Here is a 22,903-nt window from a genome sequence, read left to right on the forward strand (position 1 = left end):
ATAGTTATAGTTTTACTTATTGGTAAATTAGCTTATATAATTTTATCTGGAAACTCCATGTAAAAACATTGTGTACTTATGTAAATTTTGGATTTTTGAATAACTTATAAAATAGATTTATTGAAAGCTAGTGTTTGAATTGTAAAAAAGTTTTAGTATTGTATAAAGAATCTATATGAATGCAATTGATTTATGTGGATGTAAAGATGTTCACTTTGTTTATTTGCATTTGACAGATTTGAAAGGGAAATCTAGTTTTTGACATTACATTGATTGTGAGGCAACAGATACATTTAAGCTGCACTCAGTCAAACTTTAATCATTGCTGTTGCTGTACTACATAAAATCAGACTAAGAGAATACCTTGCATGATTTTTTTTAGAAGTTGTTATAAAGAAATGCACTGCTTTATTCAGTTTGAAAAAGTGTGGATTGTATGCTCACCCTGCTGTTGCATGTCAACACCAGAATCCACTGAGAGTTTACCAAGAGACTCTCTCGCATGACAGCAGTTCGTGTTTTAAAACTGCTAATAATAAGATGAATAATAATAATAATGGTAGACTGCTGATAAAAACTGGTGCATCTGCTCCTATTAGGGTCTGTTGAAGTGCAAAGATTTAATGTTGATTTAAAAATCTGGGAACCCTCAGGGTTCAGTGACATTGTGGACAAATTTGTACAGTGCTACTGACGTAAGGAGACTCACTTTGTGCATTTAAATATCTAAAGAAAAAATCTGAAGATATACAAAAATCAGAAAAATCACCAAGAACAAACAAATAGGAAGCTATGCCCCTTTTCCACCAAGGCAGTTTCAGTGCTGGTTCGGAGCTAGAACCTAATTTAAAATCAGTTATTTCTTTTTCGACTCCCAAAGCACCGGCTCTGAACCAGGAAAAATGGTTCTTAAGTAGCACCAAAACATTGCTGGTCTTGACTTAAGAACCGCTTGCGTCAGGGGCTGGGGGCAGGGTTACCGTGACCAACAAGACAAAAGAGAATGTCGTTACCGTCATTTTTTAAAACAGGATTCACCATGTTTGGATGTCAATGTAGGTTTGAAAGCAATGAGCATTAACAGTAAAGCAACATCCGCCATTGTTGATGTTGTTTGTGTTTGCCGCTGCTGTGCTAACGTCGTATACACTGACGTAACGCTTGGATCTGTGATGGCTGTCTAGCCCATGGAAAGGCAAACCAATTCTTAGAACAAACTTCGAACCAGCACCCAGTCCTTTCTGGTGGAAAGGGGGCAATAGTAATACAGACAAGCACAATGCCACCTTGTGCAAACTATTTTTGATTTACTGACTCTATATGATAAAAGGCTAATGCTTACAAGTATATAGCAAAGCCAAAGATTTCACATCGATAGAAAAACTCTGAGCTTACACTCAATTACACTAAAAAAAAAAAAAACACGAAAACACATAATTGTTTTATAAATTGGCTATAAAAAGCTGTTTATATTGTTTGTATTCTGTAGTTTTGATGTGTTATTAATGCAATGATAAAACTCTATTCTGGTAGAATTATGCTTTTTTCTGACCAGCGTTGCTTCTATTCCATTCTATTTCTATTCTATTCCATTCTATTTCTGTTTTATTCTATTCCATTCTATTTCTATTCTATTCCATTCTATTTCTGTTCTATTCTGTTCTATTCTATTCCATTCTATTCCATTCTTATTCCATTCTATTATAGATAATATTCTATTCTATTCTGATGCAATTCCATTCTTTTCCAATAAAATTATATTATATTCTGTTAGAATTCGGTTCTATTCTGGAAAACTCCAATTCCAGTGGTATTCAATACTTATCCTGGGCAAGTGGCATGAAAACAATGGCATGCAAAATATCATAACTGAATTTTGTATGTAAATAAGTTGAAGACAAATTAGTATGACTTTTCTAGAGGCTACTGTACGTTCCCTGTGATCCTGTCCAGGTTTCTGTTTTCGCCGTAATATTTTGACTCCCTAACTCCGCTCGTGATCCAGTTCAGGTTTTATTTACGCCCTTCGTCTACTCGGTCGCTGCTGAAGTTCCTTGTCTGTGTGCGCGTGTATGTCTCGCGCTCTTGTTTGTTTAATCTGAGCGCGAGCGACTGAGCATCTCGTCCTCCGCCATATCGAACCGAACCGTGTTTTGTTTTGTTCTTTTAGCTCGGATTCCGGTGACGTAGGGATAGATTAGTGCTTCTAGGGTTTCCCTCCACAGAGAGAGAGAGAGATGTCAGCAGGAGAGTGCGGCTTCTCCAGTGAGGAGGTGCTCAGCGCGCGCTTCCCGCTGCATCGCGCGTGCAGGGACGGAGACGTGCTCGCGCTCAGCTCGCTGCTCCACAGCGACACATATCGAGTAGCGCTGCAGACCGAGGACTCGTTTTACGGCTGGACCCCCATTCACTGGGCCGCTCACTTCGGCAGGGTAACACACACACACACGCACACACACACACACACACACACACACACACACACACACACGCACACACACACACACACACACACACACACACACACACACACACACACACACACACACACACACACACACACACACACACACACACACACACAGCTGTACATTGGCTTATGGAGAAAATGGCGAACTGCTAGCATTAGCTAAGCGCTAATGGTCAGCTAGCGACAGATGTTCAGCTAATAATAACAGCTATAACACTTCATAAAGACTTCTTTTACAAACATGAACCGTTTATAAGTTTGTAATTATAACTAAAAACACACTATACGGTGTTTTAACGCGCAAGTGAGGAAAGATTTACTCTTTAAAGCGGAATGTTTTTATTCAGCTTGTAAATGAGGTTACTGTATTTATACGTGCTTTTATTGACTTGTACAGGTTTAGTGAAATATAGAACGACGTGTTTTACGTAAACCGTGTATATATTTGCATTGTAACAAATGTGATAAGGCAGGGAATTAACCATCTCTCTTACTGAACAGCTTTGTCACACTTCTACTCAATACATCCACAAGGTGTTGAGAAAGTTTCTATAACACATATGGAGTCTAGAGTGACTTTACATTTATTGCGTGTGTGTTCTTACCACACTCTAAATAAATACAAGTGTTCTTATAAACACTCAAAACTTTCCTAAATAAAATGTCATGATTCCTGCATGTTCATATTAGTTAGGAAAGTTTTGAGTGTTTATAAGAACACGTATTTATTTAGAGTGTGTGATGAGAACACAGCCTGCCAGTAGTGTTTGCTTTAGACAAGCACATACCAGGTGTGTGTGCACGCCTGGGTGTGTGCGCCTGTGTATGTGTGTGTGTATTTGTGTGTACGCGCCTGTGTGTGTGTGTGTTCCTGTGTTTGCGCGTGCGCACCTGTGTGTGTGTGTGTGTGTGTGTGTGTGTGTGCGCCTGCCTGGTTAATACACATTTAACCAGATGTCCTGGATCATTATTTTTTTCGCACATTGTTGAACACATGTCACTGTTTCTGTCCTTATTTTTTATTTGCATGGTGCTTCTCTCACACTGTGTTTGCATAATTACGTGTCTGATTTCTCATCACAGCTGGAGTGTATGATGCACTTGGTGCAGGCAGGTTGTGGTGTGAACTCCTCGACATCACGTTTCGCTCAGACTCCAGCTCACATTGCAGCATTCGGTGGACACCCGCAGTGCCTGATGTGGCTCGTGCAGGCTGGTGCTGACCTCAACAGGCAGGTGGGTCACCTGTAAACACACCCATCTCTCACAGTTAAAGCACACATGTCCATCATTCATTTCTTTACATTTTAGAGATACTGCAGCACCTGCACAACATGATACCTTGCATTCACCAAATGACAAAAGAACATGAATATGTTTAAGAAATTCACTGAAAATGTTGTTTGATGAAGATGATTTATAATTATGTTTGGGTTTAATCTTATTGCATTATACTGAAGTCTGCCCATTTAAGAAATTTTACTGTAGGACAAAGAGAATGTAATAAACAATTAATACACATAATAACACTTGTATGTATTTTGAATAGTTTTACAGGTGTGAAGCTTATCTCAGAGTTATCTCTGTGTCAGTGTCACATCTGTGCATGTGTCATCAGAATCAGGTTTATTGGCCAAGTGTGTTGATGTTGACAGACATTTTGTTGACAGACAAGGAATTTTGTTCGAGCTGTTTGTGACTCTCAAAAGTACAGACATAAATAACACTATACTACACATTTAGCTTGGAATATACAAGACAAAACAGACTATACAAGACAATACAGACAGTATGAGTATTACATTTGAATACAGAATATATGAATGTCAGTTAGGTACATAAAGTGTGAGTGTGTATTATGCTTTTTGTACAATATATAGCAGCAATAGTGTGTGTGACATATACAGATGATGTGATGACTGACAGTTTCTGATAATGCAGTACTTACAGATATGAAGCAGTGAATATAATTATGGTGAGTTGTTAATCAGGGTGATTGTCTGGGGAAAGAAACTGTTCCTGTGTCTGGCAGGTTTTATAAACAAAGTTCTGTAGCACCTGCCAGAAGGGATGAGCTGAAAGAGGTTGTGTCCAGGGTGCGAAGGGTCTGGTGATTTTCCTGCCCGGTTTCTGGTTCTTGTGTCATACAAGTCTTGGGGAGTGGGCAGGGGGGCACCAATTTTTTGTTCTGCTGTTTTAACCGTGCATTGCAGTCTGTTCCTGTCCTGTTTTGTTGCTGCTCCAAACCAGATAATGATGGATGTGCACAGGACGGATTCAATGACTGCAGTGTAGAACAGCATCAACAGCTCCTGTTTCAGACCATATGTCCTTAATTGGCATAGAAAGTAAATCCTCTGCTGACCCTCATGTCATCATGTCTGTGTCTCTTTCACTGATTCACACAGAATCATTTCTCAGACATACTTCTGGGAAATTCGATTATTTGGCCAGTGTTTTAGAAATGCTGACCCCCCCAACACCATATGTTAAATTAATGATGAAAAGTCGCTTCACGTCCCTGTCCTTCTTCTTTCTCATCTCATTTCCTGACATTTGCCAGTTGGACAGTATTCTGACCTACATTCAATCCTTCCAAAAATGAACTTTCTGTTTTAGAGAAATGGCAGGGAAGTATCTCTCCATCCGTCCTATATTTGGCACTCATTAAACAGTGGAACTGGGGTATGACCTCAGATTAGATTTCATCCTTTAAATATCAGAGGTCAATGCTCTCTCTCTCTCTCTCTCTCTCTCTCTCTCTCTCTCTCTCTCTCTCTCTCTGTGTCTCTTTCTCTCTCTCTCTCTCTCTCTCTCTCTCTCTCTCTCTCTCTGTGTCTCTCTCTCTCTCTGTGTCTCTCTCTCTCTGTGTCTCTTTCTCTCTCTCTCTCTCTCTCTCTCTCTCTCTCTCTCTCTCTCTCTCTCTCTCTCTCTCTCTCTCTCTCTCTCCTGTGTCTTCATCAGGACTATGTTGGAGAAACCCCCATTCACAAGGCGGCGCGTGCTGGTAGTGTTGAGTGTATTAACACTCTCCTGTTCCAGGGAGCGAAAGCTGAGTAAGTATAAACTCATAACTGCTCCACGTTTCTTTTTTTTCTTTTCTTTTTTTTGTTTGTTTTGTTTGAACTCTCTACCCTCAGCATTACTGAAAACACTCCTCTGGCACATTTTATTCACTTAGGACTCTCATCAAAACACCTCAGTTTTCACAGTAACACAGTACTTCTCTCACAATGTACAGTGACGATCCAGGTGTAAATTTTACTTCATCACCTGACTACCACTTTATTTCTTATGTAACTTTATTTATTTTTTTAGGGTTTCTTATATATTTTATTTAATTTTTCTTACCTTACTGTTAATTCCATTCTGACTTAGACTTAGTCAGAATTATTTTTAGTTTTAAAGAGTCACCCAAAAATACTGACTTTGGTTAGTTTATTACTGTTTAAGTGATATAAGCACGCACATTTTTTTTATTATTATTATTAATAATAGTAGTAGTATTATTAGTATTGTTATTTCTTTACAATAACACCTAGTTTAAATACATTTTATGTAAATGAAACATTTATATCCATTATATATACATTATTACACATAATGCACGTACAATATTATCGAAAAAAACTTTATATACATTATTATAAACACACAAGTATCTTGATACTATAAATGTTATGTCTATTTTAAACAGAATTCTTATATTGTTATTGTAAATATTGTATACACAAATAACTCACTTCACCTACATTATTATGTGATTAAACTCATATGTATATTCATTATTTTTTCAATAAACATGCACTTTATGTTCATCAAATATATTATTGCAAAAAAAAACAGTTACTTTATTGTATTCGTACTTATATATTGTAACTTATTATTAATACTACTAGCACTTGTTTATATAAATATCTTTTCTTAGCTAATGCCTATACACACACACACACACACACACACACACACACACACACACACACACACACACGTTAAACTTTTGATGAGAGTCCTATTTGGAATATTTCTCCAGATGGAAGTTGATTTGTTTTTGTTTTGTTTTTTAATGAAATCTTTCTCTGATGTTAGTTAAATGTCCGATTTGGAAAGTGTGTTTGTTTTAATATTGTTTGTTATAAATGCCATCATGTGCTGAGGAAATGCCAATTTCATTTTTTAAACCTTTTCCTTGTTTTTATTTTGGTAAGTATGATGTAATGATGAAGCGCTGCAGAATGAAGTGCACATTTCCTCATCGTTTCAAAGCACAGATGCTTTACTCGAGCTCTAGATAGTCCTTTACATTGTTGAGTGATGCAAAGTAGGTGGGAAACATGTGAGTGGTTTAAAAAAAGTTTCTAAATTGATAGCAATGCTTTTTATACATTTTATAGTCATTAATGAATATTTCTTAAAGTTGGTGCAAGTTTGCTGTAAATCTCTTAAGTGTTGACCGGTGTATGGATTTTATCGAGAGTAAGTCAAAGTTAGATTAATTAAATGTTTAAGCTAAATAGTGCAGTCCTGTTAAAATGACCATAGTAATTCGGCTCATCTAAGATTTCTAGCTTTCATCATGCTACATTTTCTTCTGCTCTTAAGACCTGAACCAGGAAGTGACAAGTTTTAGAAAGGCGTGTTAGTTATAACTTTCCATAATTAAGTACATGAGAGAAAGCTTCTTGCAGAGCCTGATGGATCATCGCGATCCTTTAGCATGTGTCAGCTAGCAATCCAGTTTGTGATACCTGACACTGAAACATTACAGACACACCTAATTTCTGAATGATGTTTCTCACCATTATGTATCGCTTCACACTGAGAAATGACAAATGTCTATTAAAATGCTTCTGTAATGCTGTTGAATTTTTCAGAATCTGCTGTTTCCCAGATGCATATTTATGCTATATGGATTTAGTAAAGTTTTAAACTTGAAAAATTTGTTTTTAAGTCGAACAATAATCACATATCTTAAATATGTTACAGCTAATTTCTTAGCATCATATGATTAGGCTTAATATTAAATATCCTTGTAATTATAGCGTTATGTCTGTATACAGCCGTTGGTTAATGTATATTTTAAACAATAAAAGATTCACTTAATTGAGAATTTAGATTTCCATCTATGGCATTTGGCAGACACCCTTATGCACAGCGCCATACAAAAGTGCTTTGAAGTTTCTATCAAAGAATCAGTTAAAAAAAACAAAACAATGTATAGTGCCTTGAGGAAAAATGTAAGAATTGACAGAGGAGAATTGCTGCAAAGTGTTGAATCAATTATTTATTATAAATACTATTATGTTATTATACTATTAAATGTACACAGAATTGGAAAATAATACACAAAATTGTTAAGATCTTTAGGTTTCTAGGTAAAAATGTGTATCTGAAATTAAATAAATGTAATATTAATATGCAAGTTTAAAAGGTCCACAGTCTAAAATGTTTTCAGGTTACCAAGCAAAAAAAAAGTCTAATTAATATAACGCATCTTGTGTATATATGTGTGTTTTGATATCGAAATCGCCTGATAAACTCAGATTCTCACATTAAAAGTTCTTTTAAGTATTAAAACAGTGATGTCATCTGTGAAACAGCAGATATTGCTCCTATTCTTACAGTTTCCTGCTGTTAGTTTCCTGCTTAATAAATCTATCCATTTTTGACTCTGAATGCCAAAAGTTGATCATTTCAATTATTTTTAAAAATTATTGTAGGGATTATGTATAGTTAACAATTTAAGTTAATCTATGCACATATCTATGTGGTTAGGTTTTGTTCCATAACTCAAACAAATTATATATATTATAACGGAATTGTTTTTTAATTAATTACATTTAATTTTGGTTAACACTAAACATATCCTTAAGCCTATGAACTATTTTTATTTCTACATGGCAGTACACTAGTACACTGGTGCAGAAAATGTCAGTAATGCATTACACTTTACTGCATTTATCTATACATGCCCGTTGCTTCCGCATTTCTTTTAATGCAAATCTTAACACATCAAATTTGATGTTTCATTCTATTTTCAGCTTTAAACACACTAGGTTCAGAGTCACGCTGGTGAAACCGATGTTTTGTGAACAACATGGCATTCAGACTCACTGTTCTTTAAAAATGTCTACTTTGAACTTAGTACCAAAAATGTTCGTTTGCTCCTGAGACCATGATGAAATGTGCACGCTGCAGTCACTCAGACAGGAGTTGCTAAGATGTGTGTTTGTAATTGCTGTATGACTGTATATTTTAGTAGTACTAGTAGGGTTGCTGCAGGTTAAGGCAGTACTGAAGAATGTTGTAAGTATGTTTTCCTGTGACAGGTTTAGAAATTCATAAACACCCAAGTCAGGCAGTACCTCAGGTTTAGTATTAATGTACAGTACCAGGTCGGAACCGGAGGAAAAAATGGCTCTTTTTATTTACTTTATTTAAATGAAATTAAGGTGTGGTAGAAGCAATACCTTTTTACTTAAATAAAAAAAAAAAAGAAATAGTTTAAGTCTTTGGTTCTTTTAATTGTGATGATTTTGGCTCACATTTAACAAAAAAACACTAATTCACTATTTCAAAAAGATAGAATAATTCATAAGTTCAATAAAAACAATATTTTAGTGAATTGTTGGCCTTCTGGAAAGTATGTTCATTTACTGTATATGTACTCAATACTTGGTTGGGGCTCCTTTTGCTTTAATTACTGCCTCAGGTGATCAGTCTGTGGCACTGCTGAGGTGGTGTGAACCCACCTGTTTATTTGACAATGGCCTTCAGCTCATCTGCATGTTTTGGTCTCTTGTTTCTCATTTTCCTTTTGACAATAGCTTATAGATTCTCTATGGGGTTCAGGTCTGATGAGTTTGCTGGCCAGTCAAGCACACCAACACCATGGACATTTAACCACCTTTTGGTGCTTTTGGTAGTCTGGGCAGGTGCCAAATCCTGCAGGAAAATAAAATCAGCATCTTTAAAAAGCTGCTCAGCAGAAGGAAGCATAAAGTGCTCTAAAATTTCTTGGTAAAAGGGTGCAGTGACTTTGGTTTTCAAAATACACAGTGGACCAACACCAGCAGGTGACATTGTACACCAAATCATCGCAGACTGTGGAACCGTAACACTGGACTTCAAGCAAATTGGGCTATGAGCTTCTCCAGAATCTAGGACCTTGGTTTCCAAATGAAATACAAAACTTGCTCGCATCTGAAAAGAGGACTTTGGACCATTGGGCAACAGTCCAGTTCCTATTCTCCTTAGCCCAGCTAAGATGCCTCTGACATTGTCTGTGGTTCAGGAGTGGCTTAACAAGAGGAATACGACAACTGTAGCCAAAGTCCTTGACACGTCTGTGTGTGGCGGCTCTTGATGCATTGACCCCAGCCTCAGTCCATCTCTTGTGAAGTTCACCCAAATGGATGGTTCTTGACTGGATTTTGCTTGACAAGCTTCTCAAGGCTGCGGTTCTCTTGGTTGGATTTGCATCTTTTCCTTCCACACTTTTTCCTTCCACTCAACTTTCTATTAACATGCTTGATTACAGAACTCTGTGAATGTTTGTGTCCTTCCCTCCTTGTGAAGGGTGTAAATGATTGTCTTCTGGACAACAGTCTTCCCCATGATTGTGTAGCCTAGTGAACCAAATTGAGAGACTATTTTGATGGCTCAGGAAATCTTTGTAGGTGTTTTGAGTTGATTAGCTGATTGGCATGTCACCATATTCTTATTTTCTGAGATAGTGAATTGGTGGGTTTTTGATAAATGTGAGACAGAATCATCACAATTAAAAGAACCAAAAACTTCATTCTACTACTTCATTCTGTGTACTAAATTTAGATAATACACAAGTTTCACTATTTGAGTTGAATTACTGAAATAAATGAACTTTTCCACAACATTCTAATTTATTGAGATGAGCTTGTAGAATGTTCTATATCAATGCCAATTGCATTAAACCTTTTATATAAAGCCTTTCATCTGTGTCTTTCTGTGGATTTGAAGTAAATAATGCATTACACATTTGACCTAAAATAATGCATTACAAATTTAAATTCATTTTTAAATGAAATTAAATTTATACAAATCAAATTCTTAAATAGAAATCTAAATTATTTCATGAAAGATATTACACGACAATTTTATTGGAATCATTGTATTTAAACGTTTTAAAATTACATTCTTAACATTCTCATGCAATCTTTGTAAAATTGTAGTGAGATCAAAGTAAAAATATAGATTTTAAATTCAAGCAAGTTCGTTTTCGTTTTTTTCCTAAAGCATAAATGTATGAGGAATACAAAAAAATAGATATAAAATTCTAATTCATTATTAAATATTGATTATTTTTCATCTGGATATTTAACCTGCAAAGGCTGAGATGACAATTTTTAAAAAAAAAAATAACATTCATCAAAAAAAACTTGAATTTGCTTGTTGAACATGTTCTGAAGTAGAGGACCTGAAGACATGGATCATGAACCTACAATGAAGAACAGCATATTAACTTATTTTATATCCTTTATTGTGTTAAATTTCAATATTATACCTCATGGTTAATTGTTCTCCACTTACATCCACACTGAAGAACTGAAAAAGAAACATCCAGTAAAGAAATGATGAAAACCTCCATCTGTTCCTCTTTATATTTCTTTATTTCTAATTCAGACTTCAGACTGGAAAAGAGTTCTGCAACTCATTCTGCAAGTGCTTGGAATTTACAGAATAATGTCCGTTTCTATTCCTTTCCACATTCTTTTAAAGAACAACACATCAGCGTCAGCAAACATCTCAGAAAATTGTCCTTTCCAGCTCAAAGTCAGACATGTCCTATGTCTGGTCTAAGTGTGACTTTGCTATGCAGGAAAAGAAGAAAGGAAGGATTTACGATATTAATCCAGCGTTCCACTCTTTTTGGCTCCTCTGATTCTCGGAGCTGAGCATCATGGGATGATTTCTTGCACTGATTTTTGATTAAACACTTTCTGATTATTGCATCTAAATCAGAGTTTCCAGATTAATTATCCAGTTGTGTCTACTGCTATAATATGCTACAAATGATAAAAGAAGTGAAGATTTACCAAAAATAATAATAACAAAAATAATCAAGCAAAATCTGAGAAAACTATTTCAGAAGCAGGCAAACAAAAAGTTTTTTACACAAAATCTAACATACAAAAAAGAGCCATTTTTAGAATCCTCCATATAAAAGAGTTTAGAAATGTTTCAGTGAAAGCATTAGGGGTAACAACCTCAGAACTGTACATTGCCTTAACTCTAATTTATCCTGTCTTCTTTATATTTATTTATTTCTTTTTAAAGAGACTTTTTTGCGTATAGGTGCTCATTTTTTTTGTTTTGTTTAAAAAGAAAAAACTGTCATCTGCAGAGTTATTTTCCATGATTCAATGATTTTTAAAAATAATAATAATAAAACAATGTTTTGTTAATCTTGTCACTTTTATCCTTAGGAAAGTGACACAATTACAGCCAAACCCTGCAGATTGAACTCATTTTATATTGTTAATTGTTGCCAAAAAGAAAAAAAGTTTAGAGAAAATCTACACGTCTTAATGTTTTTACAGCCATTGAATTCGAAATGACTTGACTTTTTCAAGTAATCCTAGAAAAGGGGGAGAGCATTCCAAATAGACACTGCTGACTCACTCCAAGTTCCCTCAACGAAACTGCACTGTTGTGGCATTAGGAGTGTTCTCACTATCGCTCCCTTCAGTATCTACACTCTGGCAAACTGTTGAGGTATTTCTTGCGGTGATTGGTTTTACTGATAGGAAATCTTTTGTACATAGACAAGTATCAGAAGACAAGATTTTTTTTAATTTAGATATAGTTTATTTCTTAGTCCTGCATGCTTTGCTAAAATTATGCCCTTAAATCAAAACTGTCTTTTTTTTCTTTGTATTTGTTTTATTTCTTTTTTATTTTTTTATTTCTGTAAACTAACCATAGGACTTTTCATGTGTAGAAAAGGTCTAATCAGTTTGCCTTTTCACAGCCCAGAATAAAGAGCATGGTTTAAAAAGATGCCACTAGGTCTAGGATGTGTTAGGATAAGACGGTAACGACAGGGAGTTCTTCAAATAGTGAAGCAAAATATTTCAGAAGAGTAAAAAAAAAAAGAATGAATGCATCCATCAACCAGCCTTATCAAAATTCTATAAAATGATTTTATTGTAATTACTAAATTTTATAATAGTTGCAGCGTGGTGGGTTTCATAATCCTCTAGTATGGTATTTGTTTCTGTTGTATAGTATTTGTATAGTATAGTTTTTTGTTTTAAAAACAAACAAAAATAACTGTTATGGCTTCGTAGCTTCTACAAAATAAAAAAAAATTAATATAGAGAATAACTATGCTACATTCCACAGACATCTCAAATATATAATACATTTAAAATTTAGTATGTCTGTTATTATGTAGAGCGAGATAGATAGAAAGTGAATTTCCTGATTTTAATTGGTATTAACATTTTAATATTATATTAAACAATTAAATTATTGTATACATTTTTGTAATACTACTGTACACTCATAATACCATTACTAACTAGAGATATGTACAATATTTCCTATATGTAAATATATTTTCTATACACACTTTTACTGTCTTGTAATTAACAGACATTTATTTCATCAGTATTATTGTTTATGCGGTAAATATTTCAGATTGAGCTTCATAAATGTCTAGTATTTATAACTTTTTTTACACACATTAACTATATTACAAATTACCAAGTCATTCCGGAGTTGTTGTAGTAGCTAAACAGATTCATACATTTCATCTAATACATAAATTGTTGTCTATGTAATATAGAAGCATACTGAGTAACTCTTGAGACAAATCTTTTATAATAAGATAAATCAGAGCTTCAGACTTGAACGAATGAACGATTTTAAAAGGCGCCAATGACATCATGATCTGTACTAATGAGCACAGGTTACAGGGTCTGTTGGTTAAAGTATGAATTATAAAGATTATAATTGTAGTATATAGTGAGTTACATATATGTAATGCACAGAAAACAGGATAGTTATGACAAAAAACATAGTTACAAATTTGAGCAAGATTCTTCAGATGAGTTGTAAATGTAGGATAAAAAGTTAATTGTGTGTCTTCCATAGGATTTAAGTAATAGAATAATAGTTTAACTGCTTGCCATAAGGCTCTTCTTTTAAATCCATAAGAATGTGGCTGTTTAAATGTTAGATAGAAGTATTTTTTGTTTTTTAATAGAGTTTGGTTATTTATTTAGATTAAAATAGAAAGATTTTAAATTACAGTTCTATAATCCACAAAAAATATATTTTGTCTTATCTTTTTTAGTAATATCTACATTGATATAGTGTTTTGGCTCAGTTTATATTGCGGAATGAAAAATTAATGTACAAAAATAGAAACATTCTGTATTCAACGTTTTTTTTTTTTTTAACTCTGGTCAAATTAAAGATATTCAAGAAATTAAGATGGCTGACTAAATACTAAAATTATTTTGAGCAAAAGATGTCAGAGATCTGAGAAAAATGTGATCAGTTCAAGAAGGATGTGTGTAAAGGATGTAATAATCTACTTTTGATGTAGATGTAATAACTTTAAAAATACACATTTGTATGTGCTATATGAAGTGTTCTATTTATGAATAATTATATTTGTGTAGTTGTAACCCGTATAAAATTGATGTAAACTAAAGATGCTTCTTTAATATGGATGATCAGTATAATGTGTGAAGTAAATTCTCTTAGAACATTCAGATGTTAAATTGTTAAAATTGTTCAAATTCAAATTGTTAGTCAAATAGTGGAATTTTAAAAATAGAGACTTTTTTAATGCTTATTAATGCTTTAAAATGATTCTTTAGTTGAACACATATATTTTTACTTCCAAAATTTTTTAATAAAAAATACTTACGAATTAACATTTGAATTAATAAAAAAAATAGAAAATTACACTAAATAAAATATAAACACAGTTTAAAAAATAGAAATGTAAGTTAAAATAAAACAAATAAATATTACTAGACTAGATTTCTGTCTATTTAATTTTGTCCATAAACATGAATAAACTGAACACAACCTGATAATGTTCTCTATAAGTCAGTCCAAAATGTTCAAAATGTTAAGTTTATAGATTCAAAATTAGTATATACATGTGTGTGTGTGTGTGTGTGTATATATATTCCTGTTGAAAAACAGGCTAACAATAAGGTTCAACCTAAAAATTCTTCAGTTTAAAGAGAGTTTTTCTTGATGCACATTCATAAAAAATATTTTCCTCAGATTTCTCACATCTATACCTCAGCCTTTAATATGAAACCCACCTTGCTGAATTATTCTGATGATTAATTCGGTTGATGATTCTCCTGTTTGATCACAAAACTGTGTGGATGCATTCGTTTTTATTTGTTTTGTTTAAGTTTTATTATTTTTATCTCATCAGATGTGTTAGGAATCGAGTGGGGGGAGGGGGGTCTAATCATGTGAACAATGTATGACGTCTTAATTTCCATTCAAAATGTTTTGTGTTAGATATTTGATTTGATGATCCATTTGTGTGTGTGTGTGTGTTGAATGTGTTTGTCATGGTTTTAGAAAGTCAAATATGTTAAAGGATAATGAAGAAGAATTGTATTTGGATAAATAAATTCATGGATGAGCAAACGATTTTAAATAAAATGGCTTTGATAAATATCCGTTAATAATTTGGAACTGGTTGGTTACGCTTCACAGACAGATAAAGGCTTTACAACAGTAGAAATTTTATTATGGTATTATTTTATTTATTTTAGTATTATTTATAAAATGCTATTTTTTACTGTTCAATTTTATCTACACGAAAAAATGCCAAAGTCTTGTACATGTTACAACAATGAATCTTTTGTTGGTCTCACACAATAAAACGCAGCCCTCAATCAACACGTGTGGATACAGTGGAAATCAGTCAGGAAATTTTAAGCATTACATTGATTTTACAATTGATCAGTCCACACATTTAATATTGTGATCAGAGTAGTCTAGAATGGAATCCGATTTAAACATTATATATATATATATATATATATATATATATACACACACACACACACACACACACACACACACATAGAGCTTCCAAGAACTGAGTAAAAATATGGCACTTCTAATGTCAGGCCAAACTGAATTACTGGAAGAGAAAGAGAAGTGTCTACAAGCTCGCTGGTTGGTTGAAATGGGAGAGCCTGTATTTCAGACCAACACATCATCATGACTTCTTCCCTGAGAGCATATAGGACAGCAAAAGCTCCTTCTGAGATAGGACAGCTTTTAGTTAAATGATTTTTGTGATGGAGCCATTTGGTCTAAAGCCAAAGCTTTATGTTTGGTGGAAACTGAATACCGCCCAACACCCAGCTAACACCCTTCCTGTGATGAAGCACGGTGGTGGTAGCATTATTCAAGGTTTTCTTTTTTTTTCAGGAGGAAGTGGAAATCTTTTATGATTAGATGCAACATTTAAATAAGCAAGTTATAAGCCAATATAAGTTCTGGAGAACCTGCTTTATTCAACCAGACCTCAGCATTTAGGATGAAAACAAATGTTCTAACTGAACAATGAGCCAAAGCCCGGGGAAAAAAATTCAAAGGATCTGCTTAGGGGAAAAAAGTGGCTGTCAAAACAAGGATCAAAATCCAGGTCAGAGACATTACATGAAAACTGCAGTCTGAGCCATTTGTATTTCAGTGTTTTTATAACAATTTATTATTAAAATTAAATTTTAGTAAAAAATAAAATGCTGGAGAGAAATGAGGAGGAGAAACTGCATCCATAGTCCATTTCTTTTTGAAGTTTCTGTGTACACACTAACAAGCAACAAAGCAGCACTAGTTCATTTTCACACACGAGCAACACAGAGCCACAATTTTTAATAAGAGTATAATTAATAATGAACCATCTGTATTTCAGTGTAATTCCTTTCAAAATAAGATTTTAGTAAGAATAAAATGTCCAAGTTTCAAATTATATACACCACAAGGTTTGGTTTTTAAACAACAAATGTGATAAAACTACAATAAAGAAAATACCGGTCCAGTATAAACAGTCGAAAGATTGATGACTTAATAAGGACAAATAGGAATATTCTTATAAATAGAGTTAAATGTAATATTTATTTCGATAAGCAGAACATTTCAGAAGGTCTGTGATGCGTAACTGACTTTTATGGCTACATTTTGGATTACTGGGGAATTAAGCAGGATTCGCTGAATGTTGGGGTAAGTGCAGAAACCACAGTTTGTTCATTCATGTGTTTTAGTTGGTTCCATGACTGCAACAGAAAATCAGAGTTTAATCTCACTATACATATAAGAGTGAATTGAATTATTTCATTTACAAATTTGAGCCTTGTACAGTATATTCTCACATCTTTGTTCGAGACATTTAGGACAGAACTCCTATAAGAAGCAGATGGTTTCCTTCTACAGCTTGTTTTCACATAAACATTTTTCAACACGCAGACTTAAATTTCTTCTTTCATTATTTACTTGTTTTTTTTTTAATGTTCTCCTCAAGGTTTCTCCTAATTCTTCAAACATTCCTGATCAATATTTTACCCTTCATCTTGGAATTAAGATATTAATATCCATGGATAACTTTCTGGTTATTTAGATGAGGAGAAACTTCATCCACAATAGAAGATTCTGCCACTCTCAGACCCATCGGGCTTCTATTTTTTATTTTTTTGCTCCTGTGGTGGAGGTGGCGGAGTATTTTTCTCGCTCCCCCCATTTCTGGACGTGGGTCTGTCCACAGCTTTTGTGATTTTTCTCACCCCCCTCCCTTTCTGGATGTGGGTTCCCCCCACCTCCCACCCGCCTCACCGTGTGCCTTGCTCCCTCTCGTATATCTCACCCAGATCATGGTTCCCCCAGACTTTTCTGGCATGATACGGGATTGGCGCGTCAGGAGCCGTGCCTCGAAGCGAAGTATTGTCAGGATCTAGCCCGGACTTTTTACTGCCATGAATTTTTGGTTACATTTCATGTTCACATGTCTGCCTCGCTCTTGTCCAAATTCTTCCCGCCTCAGCACACCTGTTCCTCATGTGTCTAATCCATTCAAGCCTTCAGAAGATGTTCTGCTTCACATTCTGCATTTCTGACCTCACCTTGACTCCAAAACTTATCACAGCAATCCACCTTGTCTTTATCTCCATAGAGGCCATTCTGAAGACTTTCATCTTTCACATGTTCATACATCCGTATTTGCTGAACGGATTCCAACCCAAACTGATGATCTTTGCAGGATTCATGTTTAGCAGAGTGCTCTCTTTCTTTTCCATTGTGTTTTTCCTTTGTGTCTCTCACTTGATAATGTCCATGTAGTTTACAAACCTTTTAAAGATACACTACACACACTTGTAGGGAAAGGATACATACTAAAAGTACATGAAGTGTTAGCCTTATTCTCATTGTTCACTTTTCTTGCCTCATGTTTGAATCACAAATCTTTGAATGTTTGATAACTTGATCCTCTGCTTCACCTCTCCATCAGTTCTGAGCTCTACATGGTTTCAGGCTTGTTCTGAAGATCTGTTGCAGTCAAACCTCTTTATTTGTTCAAAATTATATTTGCTACATGTTAAATCCTACTTGTTATGAAAGGCAGGAAAGGATCTGTATGTATTTGTGTGTTTTTGTGTGTGAGTGTGTGTGTGAGTGTGTGTCTGTGTGTGAGTCACCACAGTAGATCAGGAGCGCTAACACATGAATTTTATCGTTGCGCAGCTTGAGGAACGCTAGTGGACTGACTGGAGCCGACCTAGCCCACGCCCAGGGCTTCGCAGGGTGCGCTCAACTGCTGTCCAACACCCAGAACCAGCAGGTGTTCGGCTGTTTTAACGGCTTCTCCACCAATAACTCTGTGGAGCGGATGCGTGGCTTCGTTAACGGCACACCCAGTAGAAAGCGCTCGCTCAACTGCATCGAGTCCAGTCAGTTTAAAAAGGCTAGAACCAGCGGTAAGTCTGAGGAAAATCATGGTCTGGGAATACATTTACATTTACAGCATTTAGCAGACACTCTTATCCAGAGTGACCTTACATTTTCTTATTTCAGTTTATACACCTAAGCAATTGAGGGTTAAGGGCCTTGCTCAGTGGCCCTGCAGTTCGAACAAATGACCTTTCGATCAGTAGTCGAACACTTTAACCACTGAGCTACTACATCCCACATTTCTACCACAAAACATTTCGCATGTGAACAAAAGCTTTATTACAAATTGCTTAAAGATTTCATTCCAATCGAATTTATTTTAAAAATAACATTATAGCAAATTGTACAACATTAATGTTTACAACAGGAACTGAGTGTGATCACTGAGTGATTCACTCCTGTTCTGTTTGGTAAATCAATTTATTTAGGTTTTTTTACCATTTAAACATATAAATGTAAACATTTAAACATTTATACAATTTTCCTCTCTGTTTTGACAACAAAGAGACATTTTAAAAGCCGCTCTCTGATTATAAACTGAATTGATGTGACTCTCCACAGCATGAGATCAGACGAAGCATGGGCCTCAAATCAGAATGGGATCCAGAGCTTTATTGTTCATGACATCCAAAATGATAGAGTATCGATGACATTAATTTTATAGTCACTTTTGGGAAATACATTAAAAACTTTAGAAAACGCGTCCTGTTGCAATTTTCGGTTTAAGTTGTATGCTCTTGGTTTATGACCCATTTTCTCTTGAGATTTAGTTCATGGACAGATGTCTTATTACCATCATCAATGATGGTAATCTCCTGGTCCAGATGATACTACCACCACTATGTTTTACAGATGGTATAAGGTTATGCTGGAATTCAGTATTTTCATTTCTTCAAAAATAACGCTTTTCATTTTAAAGCAAAGTTTTATTTTGGTTTCATTCCTGAACTAATTATTTTTCCAATAGTCCTCTGGCTTTTTCACATGTTCTTTTTAGAGAGTAGAGACTTTCTCCTTGTGACTGTGCCCTGCACACTGAGGATGTTCAGTGTTCACCTGATGGCAGACTCATGAACATTAAGTAAAAGAAGCCTTTAGTTGATTAGAAGTTCTCTGTATTCCTTTCTGACTCAACAGACTGTTACATGTTACAGAATCTATATGATGATGAGTCCAAACACTTAAGAGATGATGTCACCTTCTCTAGCCTGATGAGCAAAAATAACTTTTTTTTTTTTTTAAGTCCTCAGAAATCCCCTTTGTTTTTGCACATGTTTCCACTACAACTTGTGTCATGAACATCAGACTTTTGATTTATCTTTGTTCTTTAAATGAAATAGGACCCTTATCCAGACCTGATTGTCATCCCATTGACTGAAATCAGATGGAATCGAATTTGACCTTGAAATGAAGAACTAAATCTAGAAGTTCACATACTTTTTCTTCTTACAGATATAAAATATTGGAACATTTTCCTGAATAAAATATGACCAAGTATAATATATTTGTCCGATTTGTTTGATTGTGTTCACTTTGTCTGCTTTTGGGACTGTGAAAATCTGATGATGTTTTTGGTCAAATTCGTGTAGGAATATAGACATTTCTAAATGGTTCACAAACTTTCAAGCGACACTGTATACTAAAGGCAGAAAAACTGACCATCTGATACCTTAGTGACAATCCAGTGTGTTTTCCCAGACCACCAGATACATTAACCTTGTTATTTACCCTTGTCTCCTACATACTCTCCATTTGAATGCAGATCTGGACCTTCAGATGAAGCTTAGAAACGAGATGAACAGCCCTGGCACAGAGAACCTGATGGACACGACGCACACACAGTTCGGACCAGCGCTGAGCAGCACCACAGGTGGGAACGGATCCCTAACCGGGTCATTTGCCCCCACCGGCTTGGTGGAGCAGAACGAGGGGCTACGGATGGAGGACTCCACCTCGGCTCCTAAAGAGATGGAGATCTTCACTGTGGCTGCAATGCAGATACCCTGTCGCTGCACTAACTCCTATGCTTACCTGTAGGCCTTAGCTGGGCTGGTGGGGGAGTTTTATTTTGGTGGGGTGTGTGTGTGTGTGTGTGTGTGTGTGTGTGTGAGATCTGATGAGGGGATAAATAGTTTGTTTTTATTGTCATTGTTTTTTATTTTATAATGCGGACGTCATTTATTAACCTAGATACGGAAAATTAATTCTGAATTTACAAGAATCGTGACATTCATTAAAATACATGTTGAGAAAATGCATATAAAACGTACGAAATCAGGCGAGAGCGAGTGTAAACTTTTAGGTCTAGAGATCAATTTATTACATGGCTTCATATCGTTACTGATGGTTTATACTCACATTATACCGTATTTGTGTCAATCTCACACCAATTTAACAAAAAAAAAACCCATTGAAATACATACAAAAAACGCACATGCTGCATCGGCTGAGACGATTTAGAACAAACCAAGGAAAAACCCCAGGCTTTCAATGAGGACAAAATTACTGGCACCTTATTAATCTATTGGAAGATGCATAATAATTTCCCTGATTTGGTCGTTTTTCTGTTTCCTCCCCCTCCTCAAGTGTGACGTGAGGAATTCAGTAAATGAGGAATGACCTTTATTTTAAATGATCTTAATCCCTAACTATAAATGTATTAATCATTAATGAATGTAGCTTTGATATATTTGTTTATATTTACAATGATGTTTAATCCAAATTCTTCTTGATTTATATCTTTTTCTGTATTTTTTTTTACATGTCTGTAACTAAAAGGGAAATATGTTTTTATAGCTTTGATGGCCATTGAGTTGTTAAACAAGTTCATTTGCAATAATAGAAACACGTACGTGAGCATGAAGTTAATCCACATTTTCAGTGCATGGCAGATAGTTTTCAGGAAGACAAAGCACTCGCTTGTATGTATGTGTTTATTACTCTGTTTTATCATTAAATGTCTCAGCCTGATGTGTGATGTGTTTTTTTAGTTTGTTGCTCATCTTTAAATCTCGGGTAGTTAATCTCAGGAGCAGAAGTGAGAGAGATCTGCTTTACTAAAGCCTTTTCAGCTCTTTCAACTAGCATCCTATTTATGCTCTGAATGCTGTAAATCTCAAAAAATCTGAATAAATAAATAATTAAATGAACAAAGTGCTTGATTGCTGATAGAGTAATTCTCAGAAAATTGTTGTGCACTTGAAAAAACAAACTTGTCCTTAAAGGCTTAAAAGCTTGGTTTTTTCTTTCCAACGCCAGGAAACACTGGTGTGACCGAGTACGGCAGCATCTCTGTGAGACTCGGTGGATTCGGAGATGCAGAGGAGAACATGGAGGACGAGAAGTCGGTCGGTGCTGAGGAGCAGTACGACCACACGTTCTTCCACATCATGCACCTCTTTCATGGGTCTTAGAGAGAGAGAAGCTCTAGTTAAGAGTAGGGATGCATCAATACAAACATTAGATATCATGTTATGATGCACTAATGAACTTCGACCTCCATCTGGACCTTTTTAAAGCATTTTAAAAACTGATTATTAAAATATTTGAGTGTAGAGCAGAGATCACTTCATACCTGCTAGTACTGAGCACTCTTACGGAAGCACTTCCCTTCTGTTTCTACCAAACCTTGCTAGCAGATAGCTATATAAATAATAATCATGATGTTCCTGATTGATTAACACTAACTTTAGTCTGTGTCAATGTTTATACCAGTGCATAAAAAAAACATTCTACTACTAATACTCACTCTGGAAATAATCCCCCCTTCCTCCAGAGTGTGCTACGTTTTTCCACAGTATGTATGAATCACACAGTGTTTCTGCCAAACAGCATATCAGTGTTCATCACAGCGTAATAAGTGATTTCTGCTGTTGGAGATTTTTATTACAAACTTTGCTTTGAAATTGTCTATTGTTCAGTCTAAATAAAAATGGTTTCCCTGACCCAGTTGCTCCATTACTTTTGAGTTATTTTTATTTTGTGTAGTCTGAGTGAACATCCACACCATGTGAACAAACCTAACAAGATGTTTAAACACCTGAATCAAGTGTAGAGTTTAGAGGTGATTTAGAAATATTGCCAAGCTGAGAAACATCCTATCTGTATCTGATGCTGAGAAGTTAGTTCATGCGTTCATGACCTCTAGACTGGACTATTGTAATGCGTTACTAGGTGGTTGTCCTGCATCTTTAATTAATAAGCTACAGTTAGTCCAAAATGAAGTTGCCAGAGTTCTCACTAGGACAATAAAATATTATCATATAACCCCAATTTTATCATTTCTAAAATGGCTGGCTACCTTAAGTTAAGTTTAGAATTGACTACAAACTGCTGCTACTTACATACAAGGCTCTTAATGGTTTAGCTCCCATGTATCTAACTAGTCTTCTAACACGTTACAATCCTTCACGCTCTCTGAGATAACAAAACTCAGAACTCCTGGTAGTTCCCAGA

At 35.1% G+C, this 22,903-nt stretch overlaps 1 protein-coding gene across 2 annotated transcripts; it reads left to right on the forward strand.

Moving 5' to 3' along the window:
• Positions 1-1,778: 1,778 nt before the first annotated feature.
• LOC113661253 (ankyrin repeat domain-containing protein 10-like) lies at positions 1,779-22,408 on the forward strand. Of its 2 annotated transcripts, XM_027175291.2 has the most exons (6): positions 1,779-2,432; positions 3,554-3,706; positions 5,435-5,526; positions 18,242-18,474; positions 20,211-20,318; positions 21,707-22,408. In XM_027175291.2, exons 1-6 carry the CDS (start codon positions 2,238-2,240, stop codon positions 21,859-21,861), a joined length of 936 nt encoding a protein of 311 aa, XP_027031092.2. In that variant the 5' UTR covers positions 1,779-2,237; the 3' UTR covers positions 21,862-22,408. The 2 variants fall into 2 exon arrangements, with proteins under 2 accessions (XP_027031092.2, XP_027031091.2); XM_027175290.2 differs by lacking the exon at positions 21,707-22,408 and having other exon boundaries at positions 20,211-21,418.
• Positions 22,409-22,903: the final 495 nt, after the last annotated feature.

Source organism: Tachysurus fulvidraco, chromosome 6, assembly GCF_022655615.1.
Source record: "Tachysurus fulvidraco isolate hzauxx_2018 chromosome 6, HZAU_PFXX_2.0, whole genome shotgun sequence".
Taxonomy (NCBI): Eukaryota; Metazoa; Chordata; class Actinopteri; order Siluriformes; family Bagridae; genus Tachysurus; species Tachysurus fulvidraco.

What these genes read in the sequence shown, in the direction of transcription:
- LOC113661253 (XM_027175290.2), top strand. Translation starts at nt 2,238, where the DNA reads ATGTCAGCAGGAGAGTGCGGCTTCTCCAGTGAGGAGGTGCTCAGCGCG. An exon ending in GTGCTGACCTCAACAGGCAG is followed by an intron (nt 3,707 to 5,434) that starts GTGGGTCACCTG and finishes TGTCTTCATCAG; the next exon opens with GACTATGTTGGAGAAACCCC. An exon ending in TTCCAGGGAGCGAAAGCTGA is followed by an intron (nt 5,527 to 18,241) that starts GTAAGTATAAAC and finishes ATCGTTGCGCAG; the next exon opens with CTTGAGGAACGCTAGTGGAC.